Below are 16,120 nucleotides of genomic sequence, written 5' to 3'. Positions count from 1 at the left end.
TATTAAAAGAGAAGATATTTTCCAAAAGTGAATGATTTTACTCTGAAAAGATTGGTCACGCACTTGTCGTCGGGGCCTGGAGCGTGATCTCCCTGCTTGAAGAGGCCACGCGGAGGCCGGGGGACCCCCTCTGGGCCAGGAGACTCAGTGGCCCGCATGCCCCCACTTTGGGGCTCCCCTCGTGCCCTCGGAGGCAGGGCTCAGGGTGGAGGGCGTGTCCCTGCCCTGGTTGGCGCGATACTGCAGCTGATCGTGTTAAATGAAGTTTGGTTGTTGGGTGAGAGAAGGGTGAGGGAGGAGGAGGAGGCTGGTACATTCCCTTCTCTGGAGAAGCACGTGGGGAAGCCTTTCACACTTGACCTACACTAGCAAACATTTTAAATGGAAAAATCTGACCCAGGTCTTAATATGATCTCTGATGTAAAAAAAAAAAAAAAAAATTGTTTCTTTGTTTTTTGTTTGTTTGTTTGCTTGCTTTTGCAAATGACGCATTTAACAGCTACAGGGCCACCGGGGTCCTTGATGTTTTCGGTCGCTCCAGTCAAGGTGAGACACGGAACGTGGATGCAGCTTGGCCTGTGCTCTTCTGCAGAGTTCCGACAGGGCGTGGCTGTTTGTATGTCAGCTGGGCCACAGGGTATGGTCCCCCCTTTCCTGAGGTGGGTGGGAAACGGTTGCACTTCTCCTGGTTCAGACTGAAATGTGGAGAGGCAAGTGGTCTGCTGGGAGCCCCGCTCTAGAGGTGAGAAGACCGCCCCAGGGCCCCAGCTGGCCGAGGGCCGTGCAAGTAACCCCGGCCGGCAGCCTCTCGCCCGTTGTCCTGACACGCGGGCCACAGCCACAGCTTTTTTACGAGCCTCAACCCACCCCACCAAACTGAAGCTTAAGACACCCTGCCGCATTCCACGAAAACAGCACAATGGAAAGAATTATGTAATTCTTCAAACTAAAGCATGAAGATTGTCTTTTTTTTTTTCCCCCTCTTATAAAACTTTCAGTAACGCATTCTGGTTTGCCTTGTGGTTTCCAGAGAAATGCAGTGAGGCAATGGACCTCCCATATCCCGAGTCTGACCAAATTCACTGCTTTAATTCTTACTCTGTTGTGTTTGGCAGGCTGGGGGTCGATGACCATTTTCCTGAATCCTATTAAAGTGGCAGTGGAGGGGCGCCTGGGTGGCTCAGTTGATTAAGCGTCTGGCTTTTGATTTCGGCTCAGGTCGAGATCTCACAGTTCATCAGTTCGAGCCCAGCATCGGGCTCTGAGCTGACATGGGGCCTGCTTGGGATTCTTTGTCTCTCCCTCCCTCTCTGCCCCTCCCCTGCTTGCACACTTTCTCTCTCTCAAAATAAATAAAAGACATTTAAAAAAAAAATGGCAGGGGAACCCCATAAATCAGCTTGGACCAAGAGTTAGGAGAAGCCGGGCCACTTTTAAAAAAGGAGAACAAATACAGAGAGCCTGGCTTTGGGGCTGCCGAGTGCCGGGCAGTGCCAGTGCGGTGAAGACTGGCTACGTGGAAAAAAATTCCTCGGACGCTTCTTAATAGCCCTCAGTTGGTGGCACCGATCTCAGTCTGTGACGTGCACGGACAGTCGAATGTCCCTGCCATCCTGAATTGACATCACTGCCATGAACTTAAAGGCGTTAAGCAGGTGACCCCTCCAGGAACACCTGCAGGGGAGGACGGGGTCAGGCCACCCTGCCTGTTGGAAGTGGCCGGCAGGAGGGGGAGCGTGCTTGCTACACCCGAGGCCAAAGACGCACAAGGCCAGGCGGCCCTCACCCCGAGCCCAGATGTTTCCACTTGAACCTGGGATGATCTCCACTGAGCCCCTCAAGAGGCTGGGAGCTGGAGGCTGCAGGAGCCTGCTTTGAGGGCGGTAAAGGTCCATGCCGTAGGTGGTGGGCCATGAGCGCTGGACATGTTTTCCTAGTGGGACCCGAGCTTGGAAAGGTCACACGGGGAAGAGGCACTTTGAAGGTGGCTGGCTTTCCCTGCTTCCCCGGAAGCGCCCCGCGTAGGGCCAGGCTAGTGGCCCAGTCGGTCTTGAGAGCAGCGGACTTGGTTGAAACTGTGGCACCCCCTATTTGAACACAAGTTCGTAAGACGTTGCAAAGACAGGTGTGGCCACTGGGTCAACACGAGGAAACCATCATGTATCCAGTGGCTAAGTATCAAATGTGCTTGGTGCCACCGTGGTTTGAAGAAGGGAGCGAGAGGCAGGGAAGGCCCAGAGTCAGCACAGGGTCACAGGTGCGCCTACTAGCGGTGAGCCCTTGGAAAGTCACGGCCCAGCTAGGTTTGCTCGGAGGCACCTCCTCCCACCCTCGTCTGGCCGGCTTAGGCAGCCAGCAGGCTCAGGCGGAGGGGAGGCCCTCGGCGGGGGCGGGTCAGTGCAGGCGGTGACCTTTGTCGTGTCTCCCAGAGCCGGGTTATGCTCCAACTCTGTCCCGCTAAACGGGGCAGCAACTTCTGCACATGTGTATCTCCGAGGCTCCCTTTAAACAACAAGAGTGCCTTCAGAAAGCTATAACCTTCCATCTCTCTGTGCGCAGTCAAGCAAAGAAAGGTGAGCCTGACTCCAGATGCTCCAGAAGGACCCCCCGCGTTTTGTGCACCTTAATTTTAACAGTGCCTTTTGATGTAGCTCATTGAGGTAGCTGCTACGCTGTGGATTTGGGGAAACAGTAGTGGCCGAAGGGACAGTTTACTTGTCGTCAGACATCAAACCAAGGATTGTACTCGTGCCTCGAGCTTCTGCTCGGATCATGGGGTGCTGCCCGGTCTCGGGGACCGCCACATGACCCTCGAGGCTGCTCGTTTCCTTAGAGTTCTGGACGGCCCAGAGTGAGAAACGCATCCAAAACCCGGAAAGAAACGTTCTCGCTTTGAAAACGAAAAGAATCCCTTGGCCACAGGGACAGCTCTCGCGGGCATCCTGGAACGCCCTGGGCACCACGTTTCTTCTCCCGGACTTCACGTTCTTACTCGTGTAGACGTATACGTACTCTTTAGGAAGATGCTCTCGATGCGTCTCGTCCAAGAGTCTGAGGAAGGCTGCAGGGAAACTCGAGCCAGGCGGGAAGGACGGAGCAGCTCTCTGGCACTCCGGCGATTGCCCCGCGTGCTGATGCAGTGGCCAGCACCCTGGCTGTGATGATGCCGGGCCTCGCCGAAACGGCCGCGGGCGCGTGCAGCCCTCAGGGTGGCGGGGGCAGAATTCGGCGTGCGGGACGCCCGGCCGGACCTGCCCAGGAGGCAGAAGACGAGGGACGCTGGGGGAATCGGGTGGAGAGGTCCGGCTGGCTCCCGGGCTCAGGAGTCATCCTCGTCAGTCCTGCAAAGGCCGTTCGTAATCCCGTGGTCTCCCGGGCGTTTGGCATTTGTGGCTTGGTGAAGAGGGGAGCCGCCCCGTGGGCCAGTCCACCAGGAGAGGAAGGGCTCCGGGCTCTGGCTTGAGGCTTCTTGAACCTGTTGCGTCCCATCTACTGAACTTCACGCCGACGTCAGCTGAAACCCAGCAGGCACTGGAAATGCAACAGTATTTTGAACTGGTGAACAGTTCGTCCATCTGACTACCAGTGGTCTGAGAAACTTTTCAATAGGAGACCCAAAATATCGAGTGGCGATTAGTGACTATTATTTAAAACGAATGTGTGATAAATGTGAACGAGTTCAAGTGGCTTTCGAGCTGAGGTCTCCGTGGCCTCCTTTGTGGCTTCACCGGGAACGTGGCGGGGAGCCTAGCTGGGCCCCGAGAGTGCCAAATGCTCACCAACGCTAGGAACACAGGACCTGTGGCTTTGTCAGCCTGTCGCCACAGGATGCATGAAATAAGGAGTTTTCAAAAATAAGTTTCATGAAAACAGAGATGGTGTGAGCGACTCTTCTGAAAGCCTGGGTCTCGAGGGTCACTTTCCGAGGCCACGTCTGCGAACAGCGTCTATCTGGGGCACCGCAGGAGAGAGGCCAGTGGTCAACAGAGGCAGCAAGGACCTGGCATCGGAAAGTAGCCTCTGTCCCTGAACCTGTGGACAAGCCACGGCCCTTCGGCCCCACAGATCCAGGGAGCCCCGTCCTAGGGCAGGACGCGGACGCGCCTCTGACTCAAAGCTGAGCTCCCTTCTGATTTCGGATGACCTCTTGACTGGTGTCATCCATATGTGGAAATACTTTTACTCGCTTCCAACAGATCCTTTAATTGGATCTTTCCACAAAATGAAACGTGAAAAGTACCACTCACGTTTAATTCTGAAAAGGATGTACCCGTTGTAGCGTTTGCCTTTTCCGGCTGAAACCTCAGCTGCCCTCTCTGTGGCTGCATTCCCAGGGTGCCGATCTTGGGAACTTGATCCATTTCAATCCTGATCATTCTTCCAACAGCAAATAGCATCGACCTGCTAGAGCCACATTTTCTAAAGACAGAGGGGGAGGGGCACTGAGGGCACAACCAGGTCCTAATTGCTGCTGGGAGGAGAGGTGGCCGGTGTCCCCGCCCCCCCCACAGGAAGCCTCAGCCCTGGCAGGCTGAGCCCGGCCTGGCTTGGAGGGCGGGGACTGCCGCACACCCTCCCATGGGACGCTCACCTTCCATGGTGGACAGAAAGAGAGAGTCTTTCCGGGTCCATATGTTCTAGACAAAAACCACGATCAGCACTGCTTTCCTAACCAGACCGAGGTTGAGAAATGACCTTTAAGGCTGAAATAAGTATTTTAGGTGTTGGGAAAGCTACCATGTGAAGGACTCTGTGCCTGCCCCCCTCACTCTCCAGGTGCCCCCCACCCCCCCTGCCCTGGCCCGTGTCTGCCTCGTTTTCTCCACTCTCGGGAGCAGCTGCTCTCACCAAGGGTTAAAAAAATAAAGCTGCCCATTTGAGAAAGTGACACAGGAAAAGACCAAGGAGCTGCCTTGACACACAGGGCTCAGAGGAACATCGACAGACCGTTTGTCAGTTTGCTCCTGAAAACACTTTCGTGGCCCCCAGACAACCTGACTCGGTCGGTTCAGGTTTGGAAACAGAGGTCAGAGGAACAGAGAGCCCGACATACTTTCTGTTTGTCTTGCTCCTGCTGCCCGCAGACGCCAGCTCGAAATGGGCAGGCCGTCAGGCCCAGGGGCGGTCTTGGGACGTGGCTTCCCGGGATCTTCCACACAAACCGGGAAACGGGCCTTTGCTGCGCACCGGCTACGACCACAAAGACAGCGAAAAGCAACCGACCGCTGCATCCCGATGGCTTATCAGGCAAGTCTCGGAAACTTTGAATCCTCTGATTCAAAACCAGCACGCTGTCTTTCCTCAAATGCGGGACACAGAATTAACACCTTCCCAATAAATATTTTACCGCTTTTTACATACCTAACCTTTGGGTTCCTCTAGATTTACAGGATCATAAAAGTTAAAAAGTGCCGATTAGTTTTCAGAACGATACAGGCGCACAACAGTCAAAAGGTGGGGAAAAGAGGAGGCCGACCACGTCTGTCGAGGTCACCAGTTAATCGGACGGTAAATTGCTAACGCGACGTGAAGAAATCTGCATTGATTAACACCGGGTGAGTCAAGATCAGGCCTCTGCGCGTCACTCCCCTCGACTTGCCAAGAACCGCATCTTAGCTGCTTCCCACCAGCTTTTCAGTACTTGGCACGCTCTGAGAAGTCCTGGTGTAAAAGAAAAGGAGAGAGAGAGAGAGAAACGCGGACTAGGGTTCCGGTTACCTAGAGCTTTCGTCCCGTTCGCTAAGGTGAGAACGGTGGAATTTGTGCAAAGTGGGCATGGCTCCCACTTCTCACACGGTAGGGCTGTCGCCTCGGAAAGACCCCCGGAGAGCCGCGCGCTTCGCCGTTCGCGTCGCAGCCGTCAGTACATGTCCCGGTAGATTTCCTGCAGCAGCGGGTGCAGGGCGGCATCAGACTCGGTCTTCTTGATGACCTGCACGAGCTGCGCGTGCTCGGTGACCAGCTGCCGGAGGTCTGCCATTTTTTGCAGGAGCTTTGGGAAGAGGAAGATGTTGTCTGGGTGGTTGCTCTGCAGGTGAAGTTTGAGCACGTGCACGATGCCCTCCTGCATTTTTTCAATGTGTCCCACGTTGAGAAGGCCCGGCCGATCTATCCTCGAAAGAGAGAAGAGGTGGTTGGGATCGTTACAGCATTAGCGCCTTGTAGCTATTTATCAGTGTGGGAAAGCAAACCTCCTTATTTTCTGTGACCTTTCTAAATTTTTTTTTTTTTTACATTTATTCATTTTTGAGAGACAGAGCACAAGCGGGGGAGGGGCAGAGAGAGAGAAGGAGACACAGAATCCGAAGCAGGCTCCAGGCTCCCGAGCTGTCAGCACAGAGCCCGACGTGGGGCTGAAACTCACGAGCTGTGAGATCATGACCTGAGCCAAAGTCGGAGGCTCAACCGACTGAGCCGCCCAGGCGCCCCTTGTATGACCTTTCTTTCTTTTTTTTTTTAATTTTTGTAATGTTTATTTATTTTTGAGAGAGAGAGAGAGAGAGCGAGTGTGTGAGCAGGGGAGGGGCACAGAGAGAGGGGGAGACACAGAATCCAAAACAGGCCCCAGGCTCCAGCTGTTAGCACAGAGCCTGATGCAGGGCTCGAACTCATGGACTATAAGATCATGACCTGAGCCGGAGTCAGATGGTTAACCTACTGAGCCACCCAGGCATCCCTGACCCTTCTTTCTTCTGCCTGCCTTTCGATAATGACTCAGCAGGAAGACAACGTTACTGGGCCTAGTAGGGGCACACAGGACAGATACTTGGCCCTAAATATTTATACGGCCTTAACTCGACCAGCTCCCTCAGAGCGTGGCCCTTTCCTTATGCATTTACCTGATCACCACCGGTCAGGAGAAGAACCCCAGAACATTAGGAGAACTATACATTCTGATGATGATGGAACCAACCAATGCTGCATAAGATGAAATGAAATTCTTCCTGAGTGAAAACTAGATATTCGCTTTCAGGTTTTCCGCCACTATTTCAGGAGTGGTGATTGTTTCAGAGGGGGTTTTGCAATATAGACAGGAGTCTTCCGACATGATTCAGCCAAATAGGAAGTAGAGTGAGATGTGAGTAGGAGGGCAGATGCCAGCTGGACACGATGCTGCCCAAAGCCAGAGGCGAGATCTGAGATCTGCGCGGGAAGGGTCAACACTCACAGCGGGTGCCTTCCCTGGGGTAGTGCAACCTCAGCACCAGACTTCCTGGGCCGGTCTGAGACCACGTGTCCTGCCTTTGCTCCAGAAAGTACCCCGCCCCCACCGCTGTCCCCACAGGCAGTGCTCCCTTGAAAGCCCTGCTCCTTAGCTAGGATTTTTTAAAGGGTTGCTAAGGATGTGGGTGTTTTTATTTTTTTGGTTGCAACACAAATATGATTATTAACTTTATTTTTTATTTTTTTTTAATGTTTATTTATTTTTTTTTGAGAGACACAGAGACAGGATGCGAGTGGGTTAGGGGCAGAGAGAGAGGGAGACACAGGATCCGAAGCAGGCTCCAGGCTCTGAGCTGTCAGCTCAGAGCCCGACGTGGGGCCCGAACTCACAGGCCGTGAGATCATGACCTGAGCCGAAGTCGGACGCTCAACTGACTAAGCCACCCAGGAGCCCCTATAATTATTAACTTTTTAGACAGATTTTAAAAAACAAAGGTTTAATGTATCATATAGGTTTAATGGATACCTCACCACTTTTCTGTATATTTAGGCTTGATCTAGGATTGTAATTTCCTTTGGAGCACTGTGGTCACCCTACATATAAATAGTTGTGCATTGCTTCTCTCCAGAGCACTCCATCTCGAGCACCCCAAGGATGGCGGTAGATGACGTACAACCGTTTTGCAACTTTACTCGTTTCGCCAGAGCGCGAGGACTCCCTCCACCTGACCGTGTGCAGACGGATGGGAACAGGGGCAGGCCTCGCGGGGCTGCCGGAGTCTGGGTGGTCGTGGCCAGCCTCAACCCTGCGTGCGAGCGCACCCGGGGGGATGGAAGGGCTTGTGGCAGCGTGAGGGGGCGGTCGCCCCCTCGGTCTCCCCCAAGGCTGGGTAAGGTCAGCCGAGTTTACAGTGCAGGGAGGACCTTCTTATACCAGGACAGGGTTATTTAAAGGAACATGACAGGGAGCCAAGATTCTGGGAGCTGCAGAGCTGGCGAAAGCCCAGATTCCCTTCCGTGGGACCCATGTCCTTGGCAAAGCAAACTGCAATCTGCCAGTTAGCTACTAATGATTTTCACTATGAAACAGGATAAATATACCAACAGTGAGCAAAACTGTGTAACATCTATATGGCACTCTATACAATACTGTTTGTAATATGGACATAATCCTATAATAATAGAATCATATAAGAGTAATATACACCATATAGTATAACATAATTCTAAGATGTATTAGATATGAGACACGTTAGATCAAATTATATTGCCATTATACCTAATATATATTTGATATGATTATAATTAGAAATAGACTTATGTATATAGCATTATAATTATGAATAGGACACGTTTATATAATGTACAAATAGGTATTTGTGTATTTTTTTAATTAAAAAAATTTTTTTTGATGTTTATTTATTTTTGAGAGAGAGAGAGAGAGAGAGAGAGCAAGTGAATGGGAGAAGGGCAGAGAGAGGGAGACACAGAATCTAAAGCAGGCTCCAGGCTCTGAGCCATCAGCACAGAGCCCGATGCGGGGCTCAACCCCACGAACCGCGAGATCATGACCTGAGCTGAAGTCGGACGCTCAACCGACTGAGCCCCCCCCCCTCCCCGGGCGCCCCTACTTATTTGCATATGTTAACGTATGCTGTAATATGACACGATAGGATGTAATTCTCACTTAATTCTTGTCAGGGGCGATGCAGGGGCTCAGATGCCCTCCCACCCGCCAGCACACGCTCCAAGTGCCCGACTCCCGCACGTACCACATTTACGGCTGTTCCTCAGATCGGGAGGCTGCAGGTGACATGGCACCAGGTTAAGTCAACTGGACTTACCTCCACAGCAAATTATAGCAGCCACGAAAAGGGAAATATCACTGTCGTCCAGTTCCAACGCGTTGAACTTCATCGCAAAGTCAAACTTAGGTTCCATGATATCACAAAATGGTTTCCTTAGGCTCTTTAGGAATTCACGAGTTATAAAACCATTTCCATATGCTACCAGCATCCCGTCTTTATTCATCACAGAAGACAGCATCGCAAATATGGCCTCATAAACTCCATATTTCAGCAAAGTGACTTGGTCGTTCAAGTCCAAGTTTGCAAAGCCAGGGATGGACTTGGCGAACTCCGTGAGCTCCGTGACCGTCTCCACGGACGTGCACTGGCAGCAGTGGAAGATGCGGACTTCTGCTTCCTTGTTCTGGATGCCGTTGGCCACCAACTTGGCCACCAGAGTCTTCTCGGCCATGCACAGTGTCTCCATGTCATGTATGACAAAGGGCTGCGAAGAAACGCCGGAAAAGGTCAATTAACTGGTGACAGGCAGTCCTCTTCACCATCAGTGAATTGATGAACAGCCACGGTCTCCAAATCACCCATGGGGCAGTCTTCATCCTTAACCTCAAAACTAATCGGGGACGTGAAGACACACATAGAGAACTAATGATGTACGTCAGTAAGATAATAATCACTTCCTGACGCTGGGTGGAGATTTCATGGCTAAGACGACAAAGGTCTGATTTGGGCAGGAAAGCTAACGACAGAATGTTCGCAAAGCACTTTTAATATTTTATTAAAAAAAATTTTTTTTAATGTTTATTTTTGAGACAGAGAGAGAGCATGAACGGGGGAGGGTCAGAGAGAGAGGGAGACACAGAATCTGAAGCAGCTCCAGGCTCCGAGCTGTCAGCACCGAGCCCGACGCGGGGCTCGAACTCACGGGCCGCGAGATCGTGACCTGAGCCGAAGTCGGACGCCCAATCGACTGAGCCACCCAGGCGCCCCAACATTTTGTAATATTCTCTGAGCTCCTAAACTTCAATAGCTTTTGAATTTTTATCACGGAAGTACAATTGACACACCATGTCACACTGGTTTCAGGTGCGCAACATGGTGGTTCGACAGGTGTACACGTGATGCCGTGTTCACCACGACGAGCCTCGTTGCCAGACGTTACTGCAATATTACTGACTCGAGTCCCTGTGCTGTACTTTTCATCCCCCTGGCTTCTTTATTTTATAATGAAACACATGTGCCTCTCAATCACCTGCACCCATTTCGCCCATCCCATAATAGTTCTTAATTTTACCATTTTACGAACTTTGGAGACCTCCGTCGCTATCTAACACGGCTAAGGGAATAAACTTGACACGTGATATACAGAACTCAGAAAGTTGGCAGAGTTTGCATAGCAATAAGCAAACAAGCGTTGTTAAGTCCTTGCTCTTTGGGGATAGACTGGGAAAAGTCTCCAAGAACCCTCATTTCCCTGTGCATCAGACTGAAATCGGCACTTTAGTGCTCCGTTCTAGAACAAGTGCCAAACCCCCACGGTATGTTGCCATACCATTTGCATCGGAGCCCACTGGTTGTGCCATTTTCTGAGGGGGGAAGAAGAGACGGTTGGCCATATTACTTGAAGCCAGCATGCCCAGAAGGGATTATAATCTGGTGGGGCACAAGAGAACGGATGCACATACGTTTTGTGCTGCTGGCCAAAACGTACACCAGATCTGTGCGCAGAGCAGAAGAAATGGCAGCTTCTACGCGACCTCTGTGATTTATAATGTGTTCTACATATCAGTAATGAGGCGGGCCGAAGCATTATTTTCAATTCCTCCTGGGATATTTCAATGTAGAACGCATAAGCCGCTCATGATTTTAAGACTCACTCTGCCAATGGGCAAAACACGTCACTGACATTGCATCTGGACCCTTGGCATGATGTGTTCCCTATTTCTGGGCCCCCAAGAGCATCTGGAGAAACCACAGTGCCAAACCGCCTTCAGGGCGCCTGTGGGGTGCTATTTGTCCCAGAAGCAAGGCAGAGTATCGGAACGATACACGGGAGCGTTTCTGAAAAAACTTTTAAAAATGTTTTATTTATTTTTGAGAGAGCACAAGCAGGGGAGTGGCGGAGAGAGAGAGGGACAGAGGATCTGAAGCGCGCTCCGTGCTGACAGCAGCGAGCCCGATATGGGGCTTGAACTCACGAATTGCAAGATCCATGACTCAAGCCAAAGTCAGACGCTCAACCGACTGAGCCACCCCCAGGTGCCCCATTTCTGAAATGTTTAAACAAAATCAGAGTTTGCAATACAGCGTTGGACGAAAATATAATTTGATTCTACGTCTGAAGAGCATACTCTAAAAATTCCCTGTGAATGAGCGAAAACATTCGAAATACAAAAGTCAGAGCCAAAATTTCCGAGTATCTCCAGTTTGATTAAGGAAGACTAAAACTGTTGCTCTCCAAAGATCATAAAAGCCAGATTATCATTGTTTTGAGGAAGTTTGGGGGCAGTTCTGCTTCATGGGAGATTGCTCAGATTTAAGGAATTAACATTCTAGGATGGACTGGAGACATGCTTTTAAAAGAGTTCATGGGGGGCGCCTGGGTGGCTCAGTCAGTTAAGTGTCCGGCTTCGGCTCAGGTCACGATCTCGCGGTTCGTGGGTTCGAGTCCCGCGTCGGGCTCTGTGCTGACAGCTCGGAGCCTGGAGCCTGCTTCCGATCCTGTGCCTCCCTCTCGCTCTGCCCCTCCCCTGCTTGTACTCTGTCTCGGTCAGAAAGAAATCAACGTTTAAAATAAATAAAAGGGTACACGGCTTTCCCCTCAGTTCCAGAAAATATACTAGTAGGCCACCTTGGTTACATCACTGGCTTTTTAGAAGTACAACAGCGGGGAGCCTGGGTGGCTCAGTGGGTTAATAGTCTGACTTAATTTCGGCTCAGGTCATGATCTCACAGCTCGTGAGTTCAAGCCCCGCGTCGGGCTCTGTGCCGACAGCTCGGAGCCCGGAGCCTGCTTCCGATTCTGTGTCTCCCTCTCTCTCTGGCCCTCCCCCACTTGCACTCTCTCTCAAAAATAAACATACAAAAAAAAAGTACCCATGGCAGAAATAAAGGTCTTAAAACAAAGTTGTGTGGCCAGAGAAATTTGGGAAACGCTGAGTTAAAGGAAGTTAGGACCTTATAGAGTCTCTATCGCAACAGGTGTGTGCAGTGAAGCTTCGAGAGCAGGGACAGGCAGTAGCTCCCAAAGTACGTGACCACAGAACACGGGTTTCTTTTTTGATGGCGCATCTCGCAGGACCGGCTACAGAATTGGCGGGCCTCAGGGCAAAATGAAAACGTGGGGCCCCTTGTTAAAAAATGATGAAGAATTTCAAGACAGCAACAGAACATTACATCCCAGCGTGGGGCCCTTCCAGGCACGGGGCCTTCTGAAATGGGATACACGCCCCCGAAACCCGTCCGGGACTGGTTTTATGTGAAACATACTCTCATAAATGGGGGTATAACTGGCAGAAATATTTCATTTCATTTTTATAAAATCATCACTTGGATTTTAAGGAGGCAGGGCCTCACTAACAGAATTAGGAACCATTTGAATTCAAAACAGGTGCTCATATTAAGAAACCAATGTTTATTAAAGAGAAATTATGTATGCTAACACACTTGATAAACACAGTTGATAGGACCATCTAAAAAAAGCCACGCTGCTTATATAGAACTGTGGAATGCGCCTTTTATACTTAAGTTAGAATATGAATGTATCTGCCATCACGGGTGGTCATTTCAAATAAATAAAGCAGGCTGTGATGAGTTTAAATAGCGTGAGGCAGAAACCTGCCCAATTTCCCCCCCAAGTCACTCCCCACTGAGACCAGAAGGTTCTCCTAACTGACATCTATCACTCATGTGCAAACCTGATTGGTATCGTGTGTGTTGATGATGTTACTGACAAGAACTGATCTTTACTTACTTAAAAAAAATTTTTTTTTTAATGTTTATTTCTGAGAGAGAGAGAGAGAGAGTGAAAACAGGGGAGGGCAGAGAGAGAGAGGGAGACACAGAATCCGAAGCAGGCTCCAGGCTCTGAGATGTCAGCACGGAGCCCGACGCGGGGCTCGAACCCACAAGCCGCGAGATCATTGAGCTCAAGTCGGGGGCTCCACCGACTGAGCCACCCAGGCGCCCCAAGAACTCGTCTTTAAATACATTTAAACAGCACTTTCTATGGAAAGTCAGGCAGCACCAGCTTTTAGGAAAAACTTACTTGTGAATTATTGGTGTAATTGCTTTGGATGAAACCATTTAGTAAGCTTCAGTTAGGTTTTACTACACATTTCTAGTAAACAGTATAAAAAGTATGTTTTTCAATCTTAAAGCAACATCCCCTAAAGAGGTGATGCCATTTCAGGATGACACCAGGAGGCCCCTTGTCCCGAAGAATCAGGAACATTGCGAAAAGGGGCGCCTGGGTGGCTCAGTCGGTTAAGCGTCTGACTTCGGCTCGGGTCTCGATCTCACGGTTGGTGAGTTCAAGCTCCACATCGAGCTCGCTCCTGTCAGTGCAGAGCCTGCTTTGGATCCTCTGTCCGCTTCTCTCTGCCCCTCCCGGGCTCATGCTCTCTCTCAAAACTACATAAACATTAAAAAAAAAAAAAAAAAACTGGGGCGCCTGGGTGGCTCAGTCGGTTAAGCGTCCGACTTTGGCTCAGGTCGTGATTTCACGGTCTGTGAGTTTGAGCTCCGCGTCCGGCTCTGTGCTGACAGCCCGGAGCCTGGAGCCTGCTTCAGATCCTGTGTCTCTCTCTCTCTGTCTGCCCCTCCCCCGCTCACGCTCTGTCTCTCTCAAAATTAAATAAACATTCAAAAAAATTAAACAACAAGTGTTAGAATCCATTCCCAGCCGCAGGTCAAAAATTCATCCCCTTGCTTCATTTAGTCTTCTCAGACAAGACACCTCTGTTACTATAATCCCAGTTTGCATTCAGGCTGGCTGCTACTGACTCATGATTTTGTCTAAAAATTATGTTCCCAGAGGACAAAGATTTTCCATAACTGGTGACATTCAAAGACTCTAAATATAATCCCTGACAATTGTGGGCCACACGGGAATCTTTGAGAGGAACATCTGAATTAAGAAACTTGTAGCCAGGCCTGGGTGACTCAGTCGGTTAAGCGTTAAGCATCGGACTTCGGCTCAGGTCACAATCTGACCTGACCACAGCTGGTGGGTTCGAGCCCCGTGTCAGGCTCTGTGGTGACAACTCGGAGCCTGGAACCTGCTTCGGATCCTGTGTCTCCCTCTCTCTCTGCCCCTCCCCCACTCACCCTCTGTCTCTTCAGGGCTGTAAGGCCTCTGAAGCCAGAAGTGAGCTGGAGTGAGGACGGGTGTGTGCACATGTGCAGAGCTGGGGCCTGAGCACTTGGGAGCGGCCCGCATGCGGAGGGCGCCCTTGGGAGGGGACACAGCACAGAAAGCCCAGACTTCAGCGCTCCTCGCCATCTCATTGCAAGTGGCCTCCTGGAACGTCTCCTTGTGACATTCTTAACACCTCACACATCAACACACGGACTTTTTAGGACACTGTTGAAGAGCACTTCTTTTGGAAGCCAAGTTCGGATGGCACCGATGTTGCCTCTGCACCTCAGCTTGTTCCTGGCACCCGCATATCAGGGGGCAGCAAGGGACCTGACAAGCGAGGACTAGGTAACTGAGGACCCTGCTCGTTTTCTGGCCTCGAGGTTCGGAGATCTCAGGGGCTCAAACCAGCCCTTGTGCGGACGGAAACATTCGCTATTCCTGCCGTCACCCCCCTGCGGATCTTTCCCCAAAGCCATGGAATCTCCATCCTTCGTGCAGCCCCCTTCTTCCTCTCAAGACCCTCTCTGCACCCCTCCTCCTTCCCCTCCCACAGCATCCCCCTCCCGGCCCACCCAGCCTCCTAACTGGTTCCGGGTCAGCTATGGGTCTTTGTAGAGGCTGTGTCCTGCACTGGGGGCTCTCAGTCCCAGGAAGTGCCCCATTGGGCTGGTGGGGAGGAGGGGGACGGGGAAGGGCCAAGGCAGAGGGCCTTGGGTGAAGCAGTCCGGCCCTGTGCAGACACCGCGATCACAGGATCACCGGCCATGAGCAGCAGACACCTGCACGCTGCCTTTCAGACCGGTGACCTTGCACTCTGGTTTGGAGGTGGGGGGCAGGGGCAGGCACGCGCCCCCCCCCCCCCCCCCGCGAGCAGTTTGCTGAATTCCCTTTCTCCTGTACGGTGAAGCCCCAGCCCAGACTTCAAGTCTGTTATTTATTTCCTTAAGATGAAAATAGATTCCTCCCAGAGAGGAAATGCCCAGATGGCATCAGCTCGGGCCGAGGGGGCTCCTTCCAAGGGCGTGTGGATCTTGGTGGGAAGGATCTCGGAAAGACACTCCGTGGGAATGAAATTAATATTAAAGAACAGTGTTTGGTTAAGAGTAAAGAGGACTTTTAAGTTCCCTTTAAATTCTAAAAACCCAAGCGAGCAAGAGAAGATCTCAAAGAGATCAGAATTGCTGGTGACTCTAATACAGGGTTATTCTAATCATTTCCAAGAGGGAAATTCAAAATTAAAAACTTATTTTATTCTCACCCTTGTGATCCAGAAAGGGTCTCATTTATAAAAGCCTCTGGGGCCTCCCAGCATGGGTGTGGCTTTGCCAATTTAATAGAGTTTGCCTGAGCTGTTCTGCAATGTCTCAGCCTATTTAATGGGAGAATTTCACTGAAGAATTAAAGACTCCGTCAAAGAGAAGGTTGGTTTGTTCATGAAAGTAAGTGGCTTGTGAAATACTTCATTTTCCTGTGACTAAAAATTCCAGCTTGTAATTCCCAATCAGGATTGCTTTCAGCTAGCTACTCATTAGCACAAATTAAACCTGTTTCACCATGCATGTAGGAAAAAGGCAAAATATCTTCATCAGCCAACCGTGGGCCAGCCCCTCTTTGAAGAGGCCCTGGGATTAGTTCTGTAATGGAGACGGAGGCTGAGCTGACCATGGGGTGGGGGGTTGCAGGAGGCAGAGTGAAGGAGGATCCCCAGACACCCGCTCAGTGCTGCGGAAAAGGTCCAGAGAAGACAATAAAATTTCCGTAAACGAATAGCCCTTTCTAAGCCCAGAGA

General features: G+C 50.9%; 2 protein-coding genes across 3 annotated transcripts in view; both read right to left on the bottom strand.

Moving 5' to 3' along the window:
* The window catches only part of ATXN10 (ataxin 10), a 537,342-nt gene that overhangs the window by 34,095 nt on the left and 487,127 nt on the right, over positions 1–16,120 (bottom strand). The gene's annotated exons all lie outside the window — the stretch shown is intronic.
* The window catches only part of PPARA (peroxisome proliferator activated receptor alpha), a 69,042-nt gene continuing 56,458 nt past the window's right edge, over positions 3,537–16,120 (bottom strand). For both annotated transcript variants that reach the window (XM_078449308.2, XM_078449309.1), the window contains exons 7-8: positions 9,009–9,456; positions 3,537–6,108 (exon numbers count right to left, since the gene is read on the bottom strand). In XM_078449308.2, coding sequence (XP_078305434.1) covers positions 5,861–6,108; positions 9,009–9,456 — 696 coding nt within the window. In that variant the 3' untranslated portion in view covers positions 3,537–5,860. The remainder of the gene's footprint in view (positions 6,109–9,008; positions 9,457–16,120) is intronic.

The sequence above is a fragment of the Panthera onca genome, chromosome B4 (assembly GCF_046562875.1).
Source record: "Panthera onca isolate mPanOnc1 chromosome B4, mPanOnc1 haplotype 2, whole genome shotgun sequence".
In the NCBI taxonomy this organism is placed as follows: Eukaryota; Metazoa; Chordata; class Mammalia; order Carnivora; family Felidae; genus Panthera; species Panthera onca.
This window is presented reverse-complemented; position numbering and strand designations above follow the sequence as displayed.